This window comes from Callithrix jacchus, chromosome 17 (genome assembly GCF_049354715.1).
Source record: "Callithrix jacchus isolate 240 chromosome 17, calJac240_pri, whole genome shotgun sequence".
Taxonomy (NCBI): domain Eukaryota; kingdom Metazoa; phylum Chordata; class Mammalia; order Primates; family Cebidae; genus Callithrix; species Callithrix jacchus.
The window spans coordinates 36,052,017-36,068,126 of NC_133518.1; the positions used below are offsets into that span (position 1 = coordinate 36,052,017).

At 37.7% G+C, this 16,110-nt stretch overlaps 1 protein-coding gene across 5 annotated transcripts in view; it reads left to right on the top strand.

Moving 5' to 3' along the window:
• Nucleotides 1-209: 209 nt before the first annotated feature.
• The window catches only part of LOC100404354 (ceruloplasmin), a 65,172-nt gene continuing 49,271 nt past the window's right edge, over nt 210-16,110 (top strand). For 4 of the 5 annotated variants that reach the window (XR_013528557.1, XR_614802.5, XM_078354024.1 and 1 more), the window contains exons 1-4: nt 210-389; nt 11,278-11,525; nt 13,375-13,587; nt 14,361-14,534. Coding sequence is in view for 3 of the 5 variants with exons in the window: in XM_078354024.1 (XP_078210150.1) it covers nt 244-389; nt 11,278-11,525; nt 13,375-13,587; nt 14,361-14,534 (781 nt within the window). In the remaining 2 variants the exon portion in view is untranslated. Of the gene's footprint in view, nt 390-4,577; nt 4,633-11,277; nt 11,526-13,374; nt 13,588-14,360; nt 14,535-16,110 lie in introns of all 5 variants that reach the window. The other variant, XM_078354025.1, reaches the window with a different exon arrangement.

Consider the following 16,110-nt stretch of genomic DNA (forward strand, 5'->3'; position numbering starts at 1 on the left):
CTCCAACAATAACTGTTGACTTTTTATTTTCGGTCAGAGAATCCTGGCAACCAAGAACTGGCTTTTTGGTGGTTTACAAGAACTCAACTGAATTGGAAAATATTTACTTTAATGAAACAATTTACTCTTGTGCAACACTAAATTGTGTCAATCAAGCAAATAAGGAAGAAAGTCTTATTTATAAAATTGTCTGCTCCTGATTTTACTTCATTGCTTCTCAGGCTTCAAGAAGTGGGGAGAAAAATGAAGATTTTGATACTTGGTATATTTCTGTTTTTATATAGTACCCCAGGCTGGGCGAAAGAAAAGCATTATTACATTGGAATTATGGAAACGGCTTGGAATTATGCCTCTGACCATGGGGAAAAGAAACTTATTTCTGTTGACACGTAAGTCACTATTTTTATTGTTTATAGACCAAAATTTAAAATTATTTTTTAAAAATAGATCTAATAAGCTGAAATATTTTTTAAAAATTTTATATGCAGAAACTGCAAAATGTAGACTTAAAACCCAGGACATTTAAATCAATTTCCTTATATTCCTGTATATTTTTTATCTGGGGGACTGCCCTGCTTCTTTCCCATTGTTTCTGGTGTTCTGTGTTCATCTCTTATTACCTCCCATGGTCGTTACTGCATCTCTGATTAGGATTCAGTCTTTTTGTCTGTTTATGCAGAAGTTCTTTAATTTAAACAATGACTGTATAAAATGTTATATTTATTACACCATTTAATGGTTATTCATGGTAGGGATAACATTTTTTTAAATCTTTCAAAAACATCACTTATAGAAATAAAATACAATTTTAGCAAATATGATTCTGCCTGATATTTATTTAGAGACTTTGGACAGTTAAGTAGGTTAATCTTTCACAGCGTCAAAGTTCTAATTTGTAAAATGAGGATAATAAGCATAGCTCATAGGGTTGTTTAAAGAGTGGGTGCATGTAAAGCTCTTAGGACAATGCTTGGCACACAAGTGCACAAAAATGTCAGACACTTATTATGATGGTCCTCAAAAAGCTCCATATAACTTAAATGTCTTCATATTTTAGTTGTAAAATCCCCTGTTGAAAGCAATATTCACTGCACAGAAAAACAAAAAAATTTACTTCTCCATGAAGTATTTTTGTTATGGAAGTTTATCTATACTGAGGTCTTCACCTTTAATAATGTTAATTAAACATTAACCACCAAATGGGAACTTGGAATTCAAAATCAATATTCGCTACATTAAAGTGTATTTCAGTGGAAGTAAAACACAAATAAGCCCAATGACCATCAGCTGCTAAGATTGTGTTTTTAAAAAACAGCTAAATAAGGATGCCAAAGTTTATAATTTTTGGATCTTATTGATGAGTATATACTATTGTCTTTAATGTTATGTAAAGTTGAAATTTTTCACCATAAAAATAAATGCATCTGATAATAATATCCAATTATATTGTTCATTTAATAATATACAGTAAGGAAAGTTTCTGACCTGAAGATAACTGGTTGTAAGTAAAACTAGTGTATCTTGCAATTATTTCTTTTTTTAACCTGGTTTTAAGATGGTATTATCTTCTTAGAAATATGACATATTTTTACAGCTTCACCAGAAACATTATTTTGCACGGATTCAGTATTTTCTTGATTAAATATAATATAAATTATACATGGTTTTTATTTCCAAGCAAAAAGACACATTAAAAAAATAAAAATACTATCTTTCTCCATGCCCTCACCCACCACTATTCTGCCATTGTTCATGGTCGAAAATCGTATCAGCTTTATCAAGCATAAACTAAGTGCAAGACATTGCCCTGACTATGCTTCAATTAAAAAAAAAATCTTTAATACTAGAAATCAGGGAGTAGAAGAGTGAAGAGTTTGTTTAGAATTTGATGAATGGGGGCAGAGGAAATTTCCTTTGTTTTTAATTACTCCCATGGCCTGTCTGTGCCAGGGAAGCTATGCAATGAGTATAAGCTTGTTTACCCCATTGTGACTGTATTAGTCTGTTTTTATGCTTCTAATAAAGACATAACCTAGGCTGGGTAATTTACAAAGAAAAAGAGGTTTAATGAACTCACAGTTCCATATGCCTGGGGAGGCCTCACAATCATGGTGGAAGGCAAAGGAGGAGCAAAGGCATGTCTTACATTCCAGCAGGCAAGAGAGAGCTTGTGCAGGGAACTCCCCTTTAAGAAGCCATCAGGTCTCATGAGACTTACTCACTGCCAAAAGAACATAATGGGGGAAACTGCTTCCATGATTCAAGTATTTCCACCTAGCCCCAACCTTGAGATGTGGGGATTATTATAATTGAAAGTGAGATTTGGGTGGGGACACAGCGAAACCGTATCATTCCATCCCTGGACCCTCTCAAATCTCATGTTCTCACATTTGAAAACCAATCATGCCTTCCCAACAGTTCCCTAAAGTCTTAACTCATTTCAGCATTAATTCAAAAGTTCACAGTCCAAAGTCTCATCTGAGACAAGGCAAATCCCTTCTACCTATGAGCCTGTAAAATCAAAAGCAAGTTAGTTACTTCCTAGATACAATGGGGTATAGGCATTGGGTAAATACAACTGTTCCAAATTGGAGAAATTGGCCAAAACAAAGGGGCTATAGCCATGCAAGTCCTAAATCCAATGGGGCAGGCAAATCTTAAGTTCCAAAATGATCTCCTTTGACTCCATGTCTCATGTCCAGGTCACACTGATGCAAGAGGTGTGCTCCCACAGCCTTGGGCAGCTCTGCCCCATGGCTTCACAGAGTTCAGGCCCACTCCTAGCTGCTTTCATGGGGTAGTCTTAGTGTCTGTGGCTTTTTTAGGTGCACGGTTCAAACTATCAGTGGATCTACCATTCTGAAGTCTGGAGGATGGCGGCCCTCTTCTCATTGCTCTACTAGGCAGTGTCCCAGTGGGGATTCTATGTGGAGACTCCAATCTCACATTTCCATTCTGCACTGCCCTAGCAGAGGTTCTCTATGAGGGCCCTGCCCCTGAAGCAAACTTCTGCCTGACATCCAGGTGTTTCCATACATCCTCTGAAATCTAGGTGGAGGTTCCCAAACTTTAATTCTTGACTTCTGTGCACCCACAGGCTCAATACCACATGGAAGCTGCCAAGGCTTGGGGCTTGCACCCTCTGAAGCCATGGCCCATGCTGCACCATGGCCCCTTTTAGCCATGGCTGGAGCAGCTGGGACACAAGGCACCAAGTCCCTAGGCTGCATAGAGCAGGGGGAGACTGGGTCCAGCCCAGAAGACCATTTTTCCCTCTTAGGCCTGTGACAGGAGGTGTTACCTTGAAAGACTCTGACACGACCAGGAGACATTTTCCCCATTGTCTTGGTGATTAACATTCTGCTCCTAATTACTTGTGCAAATTTCTTCAAACAGCTTGAATGTCTCCCCAGAAAATGTTACTTTTTTTCCTATCACATCATCAGGCTGCAAATTTTCCAAACTTTTATGAATACTTTGCCACTTAGAAATTTCTTCTGCCAAATAGCCCAAATCATCTCTCTCAAGTTAGATGTTTCACATATCTCTAGGGCAGGAGCAAAAAGCTGCCAGTCTCTTTGCTAAAGCACAGCAAGAGTCCCCTTTGCTCCAGTTCCCAACAAGTTCCTCATCTCCCTCTGAGAACATGTCAGCCTAGACTTTATTGTCCATATCACTGTCAGCATTTTGGTCAAAGCCATTCAACACCCCTCTAGGAAGTTCCAAATTTTCCCACATCTTCCTGTCTTCTGTGCCCTCCAAGTCTCTAGGAAGTTTCAAACTTTCCCACATTTTCCTATCTTCTTCTGAGCCCTCCAAACTATTCCAGCCTCTGCCTGCTATCCAACTCCAAAGTCACTTTCATACTTTCAGGTACCTTTACAGTAGTTCCCCACTTCAGGTACCAATTTACTGTATTAGTCTGTTCTTACGCAGCTAATAAAAACACACTCAAGACTGGGTGATTTTTAAAGACAAAGAGGTTTAATGGACTCACAGTTCCACATGGCTGGGAAGGCCTCACAATCATGGCAGAAGGCAAAGGAGGAGCAAAGGCACATCTTTTATGGCAGCAAGCAAGAAAGAGCTTGTGCAGGGGAACTCTCATTTATAAAACAGTCAGATCTCATGAGACTTATTCACTACCATGAGAACAGTATGGGGGAAACCACTCCTATGATTCAATTATGTCCACCTGGCCCCACCCTTGACATGCAGGGATTATTACAATTCAAGGTGAGATTTGGGTCGGAACGCAGCCAAACCATATCAGTTACTTAAAAGGTATACTTAATAGTGATACTTAAGGATCCTTAAAAGGAAAAATGGAGCATCTTCTAGTTGCAAAGTCCATCTCTCTTTTTGTCACTGTTCTGTGGCTTTAACATCTCCATTGGCTTCAACAATATGCTACATTTGGGCAAACTCTAGGTGGGACTGCTTGCTCTGTAAATTTTTTCCCCATATATCTGACCAGAGAATTTTGAATATAGCTTCAACAATTTTGCCAACACTGTGCTAAACTTTTTGCATAGATGTGTGCAGATAGTAACTTTTTGGTCCCTTCTTTGTCCCAGATTTGCAGCATGTTGATCCCAGTCACTGAAGGATGATGGAGTATCACAAGACATGGTTGGTACTCCTCATTGTGTGATAACTAAAAAGGAGAGGAAATAAACAGGCTGCTGAGTAAGATGTGAAAGAGTGCAATATGAGTTTTATGTAATGAGTTTAAGCTGAATGTTGACCTTGAAGGTCAGGGATGATGAATAGGAAAATGTGCACTGAAATGATAAGAACTAGTGCTTGGTAACTAGTACCTAGAATATAGGATATCCTAAATAAATATTTGTGAATAAGTTTAAATTAAACAAAAGATACATAGGAAGACAGAAGAAATCATAGACTGCATTGTAAAACTTTTTCTTGCTCCCCATGTGGAGAGATTCATGCTATAGAACCAATCAGGCAACAGAATAAAATAGAAAAGTCACTTTAGAGGATTATATGCAGGGCTAGTGCAACTGAAAACATTGGCAGATATTGAAAGAGAAAAATATATAGGTTTTGGGGGATACTAGGAAAATAGAGTTTATTTCTCTGGTATTAATGCCAATAATCTTTATTTCTAAAAGGATGAAGTGGAAAATAATTTTCTTATGCTCAGTACGGCCATTTACTTGGGTTAGTGCCTGATCTGTCACTTCAACACATCAATAAATAGTTAAAGACTTTATAAGATATAATTCCTGATCCTAAGTTATATATATATTCAAATAAAAATAAATGGCATACATATAAAAACAATAGTAAACATAATAGCATGTTCTGGGCCCATAGTAGGCATTAATTAATTAATTATTAAATTAATTGACTATATAATAGCAAAAATTATATAGTTCTGTTATCTTCAGATTACTTTTTTTTCTGATGACCTCTAGAAAGCTGGAAATAAGTGAAAAATTTTTAAAGCATAAGAACAGTGATCACAAAACTCTTACATTGTTACTGGGATTTCATTCCATTGTAGGTTTCCAAAACAAATGGTACAGTACAGATGTCACTATGAACAGGTCCAGTGACCAAGAAGAAATAACAGCTCAAATCCTGACCAAAATCTAGCCAACAAAGAACATTCCACCCTATGGTAATCATAGTTATTATAATTATGATCTTAAGTGATCAGGATATAATAAGTATTCAATAAGCATTCATTTCACTATTATTATTATCAAAAGGTTGCCTTTTTTCCAGTATATCCTCTGTTTAGAAAAACAGGGAAGCAAATACAATATTTTTAAAGAAAAAGCTTGCACTAAAGGCATTCCTTTTACCCCTATTAAAAGATACACTTGGGCATATTGACTTTTTTTTTTTTTTTGAGACGGAGTTTCGCTCTTGTTACCCAGGCTGGAGTGCAATGGCACGATCTCGGCTCACCGCAATCTCCACCTCCTGGGCTCAGGCAATTCTCCTGCCTCAGCCTCCTGAGTAGCTGGGATTACAGGCACGTGCCACCGTGCCCAGCTAATTTTTTGTATTTTTAGTAGAGACGGGGTTTCACCATGTTGACCAGGATGGTCTCTATCTCTTGACCTCGTGATCCACCCACCTCGGCCTCCCAAAGTGCTGGGATTACAGGCGTGAGCCACCGCGCCCGGCCATATTGACATTTTAACAAGTTTATTCAAGGCTTCAGCCACATCAGTTGGATGCTCTAGGACAACAAGCAGTTCAGTCAGTGCTCCTCTGGGTAGGGAGGAAACTTTTATAAGGTATCTCAGAAGAAAGACTAAGAAATAGATGTAAAACTGGTTAAAGTGGAGACTCCCTAGTTAGAGGTTAGTTGGTGGCTTCTGATTGATAAAGTCTTTAGTTACAGATTAGAAGTTTCTTTTCACTGTTTATTACATTGAATTGGGTTTTGGTTTGCTTAGGTAGGAACCCAAGGCACTGAAGCCGTCTCAGCCTAATGGCCTCCCAATTTATTAACATTCCTTCAAAAATGATTTTTGAATTTTTTAATGATTCTTAAATACGTATAATTACTAGCTAAAATTTTCTGGAAAGTTTACTTTAGATGACTCATTCTCCAAGGTTGCAAATAAAAAAATAGCAAGCAATAAGCCGGGATGTGGTGATTCATGCCTATAATCCCAGCACTTTGGGAGGCTGAGGCATGCAGATCACGAGGTCAAGAGATCGAGATCATCCTGGCCAACTTGGTGAAACCCCATCTCTATTAAAGTACATAAAAAAAAATAGGTGGCATGCACCTGTAGTCCCAGCTGCTTAGGAGGCTGAGGCAGGAGAATCACTTGAACACGGAGGTGAAGGTTGTAGTGAGCGGAGATCGTGCCACTGCACTCCAGCCTGGCGACAGAGTGAGACTTCATCTCCAAAATAAAAGAAAAATATTAGTTGGGTGTGGTGGCATGCGCCAGTAGTCCCAGCTACTTGGGAGGCTGAGGCAGGAGAGTTACTTGAATTTGGGAGGCAGAGGTTGTAATGAGTCAAGATCATGCCAGTGCACTCTAGGCTGGGCAACAGAGCAGGACTCTGTCTCAAAAAAAAAAAAATAGCAAGTAATAGCTAGTGCAGTACAAACATTTCACACAAGACAGCTTGTATGAAAGAGCTAATTAAGTGACTAACATTTCACACTTACCAAGCTCCATTTATTATCACAATTTCTATTTCTCCTGAGAACACAAATGAAAGAAAATTCATCACTAAGTACTGCATTCATGTTGTGCAGTGGAGGAAGGCTAGTTAGAACCAGCAAATCACTCGAATTTGGTTACATAGACCTGGGTTGAGTCTCTGCCAACTTCTTGCACCAGTTAATCTTTGATTGTTTTCCTTATGACTCTTGTTTAAGGTAAGCAGCATTTCTAAAGTGGCCCCAAAAGATATCCTATCCTAAATCTCCAAAACCTGTGAACAGGAAGAGACACACAAATGATTTATGTTTCAGTCAGTGAGATTATCTGGAGATTCCACACACTGAAGCTGACTTGACGATGAAAGGGGCCACCTAAGAAAGCATAAAGGTGACCTTAAGAAACTGGGAGAGGCTTCTGGCCCATAGCCAGCAAGCAAACAGGGATTTTAATCCTATGACCCCATTGAACTAAATTCTGGCAATAACCCAAATGAGCTGGGCAGATTACTCCACAGAGCAAGTACTCAGCCCAGCCTGATTTCAGCTTGGTGATGCCTGGAGCAGAGAACCCAGTCACACCATGGAGCAGAGAACCCAGTGACAGTTCTGATCCATAGAATTGTGAGATTATAAATGGGTGCTGTTTTAACCTACTTTGTGATAATTTATTATGCAGCAAAAAAACCTAATATATTATGTCTCAATTAATGAAGCCAAAAATCTAGAAATTTTTCACCTATAATATCCAAGTTTTGGGAACCATGTCTAAACATAAACCAAGAACACTTGAGTGAATTCTAAATTTAAGGGAGAGAATAGCATTATTAATATCTTAATAAAGCAATATTAAAAATTAATTATCCTACTATTGAAAACTAATTTCTCGGTCTAAGACTACCAGAAATTATAGGAGCTGGCTTTTCTTTTTTTTTAAGCCCCCTTTTTAAAATAAGGGGCTTAAAAAGAGGGAATGTGATTACTGGAGGGGAGATATGTCTACTGTAATGCATAGAAAGGAACATATTACAATTGTCAACAGGAAGAACTACAATTAAATGTGAATTATTTGGTTCAAAGAACAGCTATAATAGATTCTTGTGGCTGAATAACTGACTGGCAAACTTCCTGCAAGCTTCCAGTAACTGGCCCTTTGTCCCCAAGCCGTGCTGTCGAAATTAAGCAGACAGTCCCTAACGACCTTTTAATGTTGATTTGGAGACAAAGCATAGACAAATAGACTTCTCCCAAAGCGGCCCACAGTGTAAAACATTTTTCAATTTGGTTAAGACCGTTTTTTTCCACAATAAAAGGCAAGATGCAAAAAGTTTGTATATTACAATGTGTATAAGAGGAATTTCAAATGTTAAAACACCTAGATATGTTTTACTTTCAGATCAATAATTTTAAAAGCATTTTTCACCCCCCGAAAACATCTTTGCCTAGCAAAATTAGTTACAAAGCCCAGGCAATGTAGGTCTTGGTCTTGGTATTAGGTATTGGTTTACGGCAGTGCTCTTCCTGTTTTAGGAAATGATTAATACAGTAGCATTTCAATGCAATAAAAGCATTTTGACAAAGCCTGCTTATCAAAATAGGATGTGATATATGCCAAAGTGTATGTACATTCAGTAAATATAAATACACGTTTTATTTAAATGAAGCTTTAGGAATTTGAGGGCTATCTTTAAACTTTGGCCTAAATAAGATGCGTATCAATAGGACATGGTAAAGCACAGAGTAAAAGTCTCCAAATATTATCAAGTTTATCTCTCAGAAATAAAAGTATGCCCAGACCCTTAAGAAAATTTACCCTGGGCTTAGAAAAGTCTCTGTGAGATTGATTGGTCCAGGGTTCTGGTGAGACCAGAGTGGAATCGTACCTTTGTACTATAGACTTTGCAGCTACAGTTGTGTACCTAACTGAAATAGTGCTCTTGTTGACCTTCTCAGTCATATGGACTAAATGACTCTGCTTTTAATCTCACTGGTCTTCAATGCAACAATTTTGCTGTTGTCAAGGCATACATTTATTAAGACTCTTTCGGTGCACTCCTTGCTATGGGTAGAGGCAGAGTTCATACTTGTGTTTTGTCCTTTTCCCATGCCTACCTGTGTCCATGAAGTCTCTCTTTGCCTTCCCAATCTTTTCCTATTTTGCTTTAACAAATTTGGAAATGGTAGAAAACAATTAGAAGATAAACACAAAAATGAGGAAAAATGAGGGTACACCCTTGGTTTTGCTGCTCCACGTAGGCTGCAGATAATGACACTTGATTTTTCTAACTGCTAGCTTAGCCCTCCCACTAGGTTGGGGACAGGCAAGGAAACATCAACTCAGTCACTTTTTAGTGAATAATTTTGTCTTCTTTGGGAATCCATTTTTATACAATTCTGGAAAACTGGCATCCTCAGGTATTGCTGTATGGTAGTGACTAGGAGGAAATACTCATCATAGAAACTCCTTGATCAATCCAGAGAATGGTGGCTCTTATTTCCAATACCTCTTCACTCTGCCCAAACTCAGCCACCAGGATCATTGCCAACCAGCCATGCTACCTGGCCCCAGCACTAAGGCTTAATCTATATAGCCAACACCAGCAAAAGTCTTGCCATCACCAGGTGTGACCTGGAAACAGAGCTTTCTACCTTTCTATCTCATGGTATTAGAAATCCCACTGCCTCTGGGATTGGGCAGCTCTCTTAATCTTAAACTTTGAAGCCTCTTCAACACAGGTTACCCAGGGGCCCAGAGCAGCCTGTCTCATCGAAACACACCAGTGTGTTGGTTAATAATACAGATGCCTGAGCCCTGCTCCAGACCCACAGAATCAGAATCAGTGGAGTTGTGCCCCAGGAATTTGCAATTCACTAAGTTCCTCAGTAGATTCCTGTGCATATTCAAACTTAAGAAACAACAGGCCTTTTGGAAAACCACATCTTTAAATTCTGTAGCAGTGAAAGTCCAGAGTTCTCGGACAAGCTCTGCTCTTGTCTTAAAGAAGGGAAACAAAAATATAACTCACTTTTACCAATGAGCTGAGGTAACAAGAAGAAATTTATTCCTCAGTCAGGTTACTAAACCTCACAAATGTTGCGTAGAAAACAGTGAAGTATCAAAGATAACTAAGATGAAAGGAGGCAAAACACACACACACACACACACACACACACACACGATGATGGGCAATTATTCAAATGGAAGAAACCTTGGTTGTAGAGGGTCTTGCCAAAGGCCAGAATTTAGGTGGGTCCTGCCAAATGGCTACATGATACTGCCCAGGAATAGATCCCACTGGGCTATACACAGCCTTCAGTTAAGGTTGATAACACAAGAAATTGGTTCAAACCAAATTTACTTTCTTTCCATCTTTTCTTTTCCAGGTTACTATTTACTTCACTGACGTTTTTAAGAAAGTTTTAAGCAACCATTAATGGGCATTCACTAGAATACAAACATTCAATGTTAAGTATCTATACTAGGGCAGGATTAAAAAACCCAGGGATAATTTAAATTCAAAAGTAATTTAAAAACCACATACATTGCATGCATCAATAACTCTAGCTTTGATTTAATGCTGTTAAAAGAAATTAAAAAGAATTAATTTAGCTTCATTAATTTTACTTTAAGGAAAAAAGTATACACACACACACACACACACACACGGAAGTCTGAAATATCAAGATTGATTAATTGTAAACTCAAATTTTTCCAGTAGTAGCTGAGAGGTATAAGTGAAAAAATGTGTTAATTAGCTGCTTTATCTTAATATTTCAGCTTAATTTTATATTCTATTCCATTATATAATATCTCTGAGCTTTAACATAAAAATCATGGACAAAATACTTCAGTAAGATGCACTATATTTCTATGATGACTTTGCAGACGATTCTTTGACATATACCTGATATGGAAAGCCTCACATAATTAAAATAACAGGGCTAACTGCCAGCTCTCCACTTCAAATTTGGAGGCATCCCTACAACAGGCAAACATTTAATGTGATGTAGTCACTAATTTCTCTAATTACAATGTTATTAAATTATAATTATAATTATAATGTCATCCCTAGAAATGATGGCTTCTAATAGAGTTGTCTTCTTTTTCTTTGCAGGGAATATTCCAACATCTATCTTCAAAATGGCCCAGATAGAATTGGGAAAGTATATAAGAAGGCCATTTATCTTCAGTACACAGATGAAACCTTTAGGACGACTATAGAAAAACCGCTCTGGCTCGGGTTTTTAGGCCCTATTATCAAAACTGAAACTGGAGATAAAGTTTATGTACACTTAAAAAACCTTGCCTCTAGGCCCTACACTTTTCATTCACATGGGATAACTTACTATAAGGAACATGAGGGTAAGTTCAGCTCATGTAGCTGGAATTTCCTCCTACTTTTCAGTAGAAGTGTCTTTTAGCTTCTAAAATTGTAGACTTCTCTTCTGGATAAGACCTATAACTGCCATTTAGCTCTAAACTATTTTATTAATAGGTACTTTGTTTCCACATAACAATGGCATGTTTTTCTTTGTTGTGCTGGTTTATGGAAAGTGTGAATGTGGTAGAATTTCTTGAACTCCCGACCTCAGGTGATCCACCCACCTTGGCCTCCAAAGTGCTTGGATTACAGGCGTGAGCCACCGCGCCTGGCCCAGAATGTGGTAGAATTTCTAGGTGGACTCAGTGAGAGTCAGAGAGAACTGGAGCTTCTTTCCCAGCGCCCAGTCCTTTCTGGCCAAATAGTCAGAATAAGAGAAAGGGACAATGTACATTAGAGCCTAGAAGAGGCAAAAATCCAGAGGGAAGAGAAAGAAGGACTCAAGATGTGGACTGCCTTATCTTTGAAGTTCCTACATGTAAACATGCTATGGCTGTTGTTACCTCCCATTCTAACTTTAGACAACCTCTGCCCCAGCCAAGGTGGCATAAGTAGTCTCCTATGTCAGTCAAATTGTACATGTGCCTGGATGACTCAAGTCACAATGAGACACAGTTAATGAGACACAATTAACTGAAAAAGTCATTTGAATATAGGACTTGGAAGCCTTGAAAATAGTACCTGAAAAACAAAGATAAGGTTTGGTGCCTGTGATCTCATTCTTAGTCCTTAACAATGATGATGAAACAGGTGGTATTTTGTAGTGACAAAAAGCAAGGGCTTTGAAATTAATAGACCAAGTTCTGAGCCCCAGCCTTGCCTTTTATTGGTCGAGTGACCTTGGACAAATTATTTAAATTATTTCAGCTTCAGTTTCCTCATGTATAAAATAGAGACAATGAGAATACGTAGTAATAGCTCAATAAATATCAGCTGTTATCATAAGCAAAAATGCTAGAGTCATGCTACAGTTCACTGAAATTATAATGATCAAGCAGGGAAAATAATTTAAAATTAGATTTGATTGATTATTAGCTGTCTTTTTAAAAGAGATATTGTTTTAGAAAGTGAATGTGTTGACTTTTTTTGTTGTTGTTGCTGTTTAGGGCTAAATTACATTCATGGCATAAAAGGCTGACTGCCATTCATTTCTTTTTAGTGATTTCATAGCTGATTAGGGAATTAGCATTCATTATAAAGGCATGGTAATGGTACTGTGGTTTTGTTAAAAGAAAAAAAGAATTCCTAACTTATAGAGATACATATTCAAGTATTTATGAATGGAATATGATGACTGAGATTTGCTTTAAAATACTTTGATGGTACTGGAGATAATCGTGTGTTGGGGTAGAGATGAAACAAGATTGGCCTTCAGTCGATCATCGTTAAAGCTGGTTTGACGGGTACATGGAGGTTCAGCATATTCTTCTCTCAACCTTTGTATGTTTGGAAATTTCCAAAGTTAAGAGTAGAAATTTTTTAAATTCTATGGTTACTTCATGGACAAACATCTGAGATCGTACAAGAAGTTTGAGTCCATTTTGCTCAGACTTCCATACCATGACCCAAGATCTTTACATTGCAAATAAAATGTCATTACGCGCTGTGAAAACCCAATCAAATATAAAAAATAATATAAATGTCTGTGAAGCTTCTAAACACCCTAGCTATTAGCCTCTCATTTTCCTGTGTCCAAATAGGATATCATATCCCCAAGGATCACATAGTAGTTGTTTGATAAATGTTTGCTGAATGAATTAATGGACTATCTTTCTCTCATTTAAGTTCAAACACATTCACTCTGCACCTTCATTGCATGTTGCTTCCTAGGGGCCATCTACCCTGATAACACCACAGATTTTCAAAGAGCAGACGACAAAGTATTTCCAGGAGAGCAGTATACATACATGTTGCTTGCCACTGAAGAACAAAGTCCTGGTGAGGGAGATGGCAATTGCGTGACTAGGATTTACCATTCCCACATTGATGCTCCTAAAGATATTGCCTCAGGACTCATCGGACCTTTAATAATCTGTAAAAAAGGTACATTTTCTTATTATTGCACTCACTATACTACCAAAAGACAGGGGCAGGGCAGTGTGTCTTTTAAAAATAAGCCAAGTCTTCAGTGTTGAGATCAAGTAAGGTAGAGAGGTGGTGGTGAGAGAGCAAGGGAAGAGCCAGGCAGGAGTAAGAGAAGAAGGGATAAATGGAACAAGCATTCATATGGGGAAAATGCCAATGAAGCTAAGCTGAAAGAAATATGTTCTCCCCTGGGATCAGTTTGCTGTATCTAACTTCCAGCAGTGGTGCTAAAGAGAATATGACTTTACCAAATGTGACTCCCAAAAAGGCACTCCATGGTGATAGATCTGTAGTTACTCGTATTATATTGGTAAATATAACATCATAGTATTTATTTCTAACATTGTGAAAAAGACAACGTGTCTCAAGAGCCTGAAATATAATTCTGACTTGAACAATAGTTACCTGTAAAGACTTGCCTCAGTGTGTGGCTACATGCACCAGAAAATAGACACACAACTTTGAATTCCAATCTTCCCATTTGCCAAAAAGCATTTAACAGTTATGTGGTCAGTCAATATCCAGATACAGGAGTGTCTTCCAGGCACTAGACACTGAACATAAAATTCCCTGAGTGTTTCTGTCTGTAAAACAGGAGTGACTGGTCCAGACTTGTGGTTTATTAGAAAAAATGAATGCTAAACTTTTTAAAAACTATAAATCACCTGAAAACATAAACCAAAACACATGCTAAAAATTTAGTCCTACTAAAATAGTAATTTTAACTCCAGATTCTCTAGACAAAGAAAAAGAAAAAAATATTGACCAAGAATTTGTGGTGATGTTTTCCGTGGTGGATGAAAATCTCAGCTGGTACCTAGAGGACAACATTAAAACCTACTGCTCAGAACCAGAGAAAGTTGACAAAGACAATGAAGACTTCCAGGAGAGTAACAGAATGTATTGTAAGATTACAGAAGACATGTTAACTTTACTTTTTTTCCCCTTGATCCATTAATTCTGCTAACCTTATTCCCTCACATAAGTCAGTAGTTTCTATTAGTCAGTGATCCTCATAACAAAGCATATTGGATGTGCAATTTGATATTTGGCTAAGTAAGTCAAACTAAAAACTCTCAGCCAGGTTAATCCAGATATACCAAACTTGTTCCCAAACTGGTAAGGATAAAACAGCAATTATGGTTTAATGCATATGTGTGTTATATTTATATATTTATTTATCCACTAGACTCATTCCAAAAATTATTTGAGGCAGCCTAAAATTATTTAACTAAATGCTTAAAACTATACTTATATTTTAAACTAACTATATTTAAGAAAATAGTTTGAACCACGAGTTCTGAAAGGTATTCATTTTACATACTATGTTGCCTCACTGGGCCCCCTAGTCTGCCTCATTCTTTTCTACATTTCAGTTCACTTTACTTATCTGGAAATGCCTTTTTTACAGTTTAGACTTTTTCTTAATTCTCAGACACAAAATAATGAGCTTAGTAAGATTATCTATTTCATAATTTGCATGAGAAAGAGAATCCCTTGACAACAACTAAACCAATACGTAGAGATTTTTTGTTTGTGTTTAACTTCTTCAAAATAACCTGCACTAAGAAACTGAGAGCACGAAAATAACTATACCATCAAAGTAATAAGCCAATGAACAAAGCACAGGTTTTGTTTCCAACTTTTACTTACATCTGGGTGGAGAGTCGTCTTTCCCTACTTTATTCCTTTGTTTTGTAGTAACAAAAATAGATGTTATAAAAACATCGTCAAAATTCTAGCCTGAGCAGGTTGGGCTTGGTTCCACTGTCACATATGGTACACTCAGGATTCTTCCCTGAACTAATTTCCACCTTGGAAATGTGTAGGCCCACCCAGTTTGAACAATGACCATAACTTTCTTTTCTTTTCTTTTTTTTTTTTTTTTTTTGAGATGGGATTTTGCTCTGTCGCCCAGGCTGGAGTGCAATGGAACGTTCTCTGCTCACGGCAACATCTGCTACCTGGGTTCAAGCAATTCTTCTGTCTCAGCCTCCCAAGTAGCTGGGATTACAGGCATCCGCCACCATGCCCAGCTAATTTTTTGTATTTTTAGTAGAGACAGGGTTTCACCATGTTGGTCAGGCTGGTCTCAACCTACTGACCTTGCGATCCACCTTCCTAGGCCTCCCAAAATGCTGGGATTACAGGCGTGAGCCACGGCACCCGGCCAATGATTGTAGGCTTCTTCTGAGAGTTTCAGGCCACTTTGCATATGAACTTTGAGGTCTTGGTGGTTCTGTTCCTGCTGTCCTACATTTTTTCCCTCCTTTGTATCTTTCCCAATCTTAAAAATTTTGTCTTGCAATCTTTAGAAAAAGCTATTTTTATGTTCTTTTTACAAAAGAAATTTATGGTAGAAAATTGGAAAATTTCTGATAAACAAAAAAATATATGTATAAAATATCCATACAACTACTACCAACGTGATTAATAACTGAATACTAAATAATCTTCAGTCTTTTTTCTATTAACTCTATG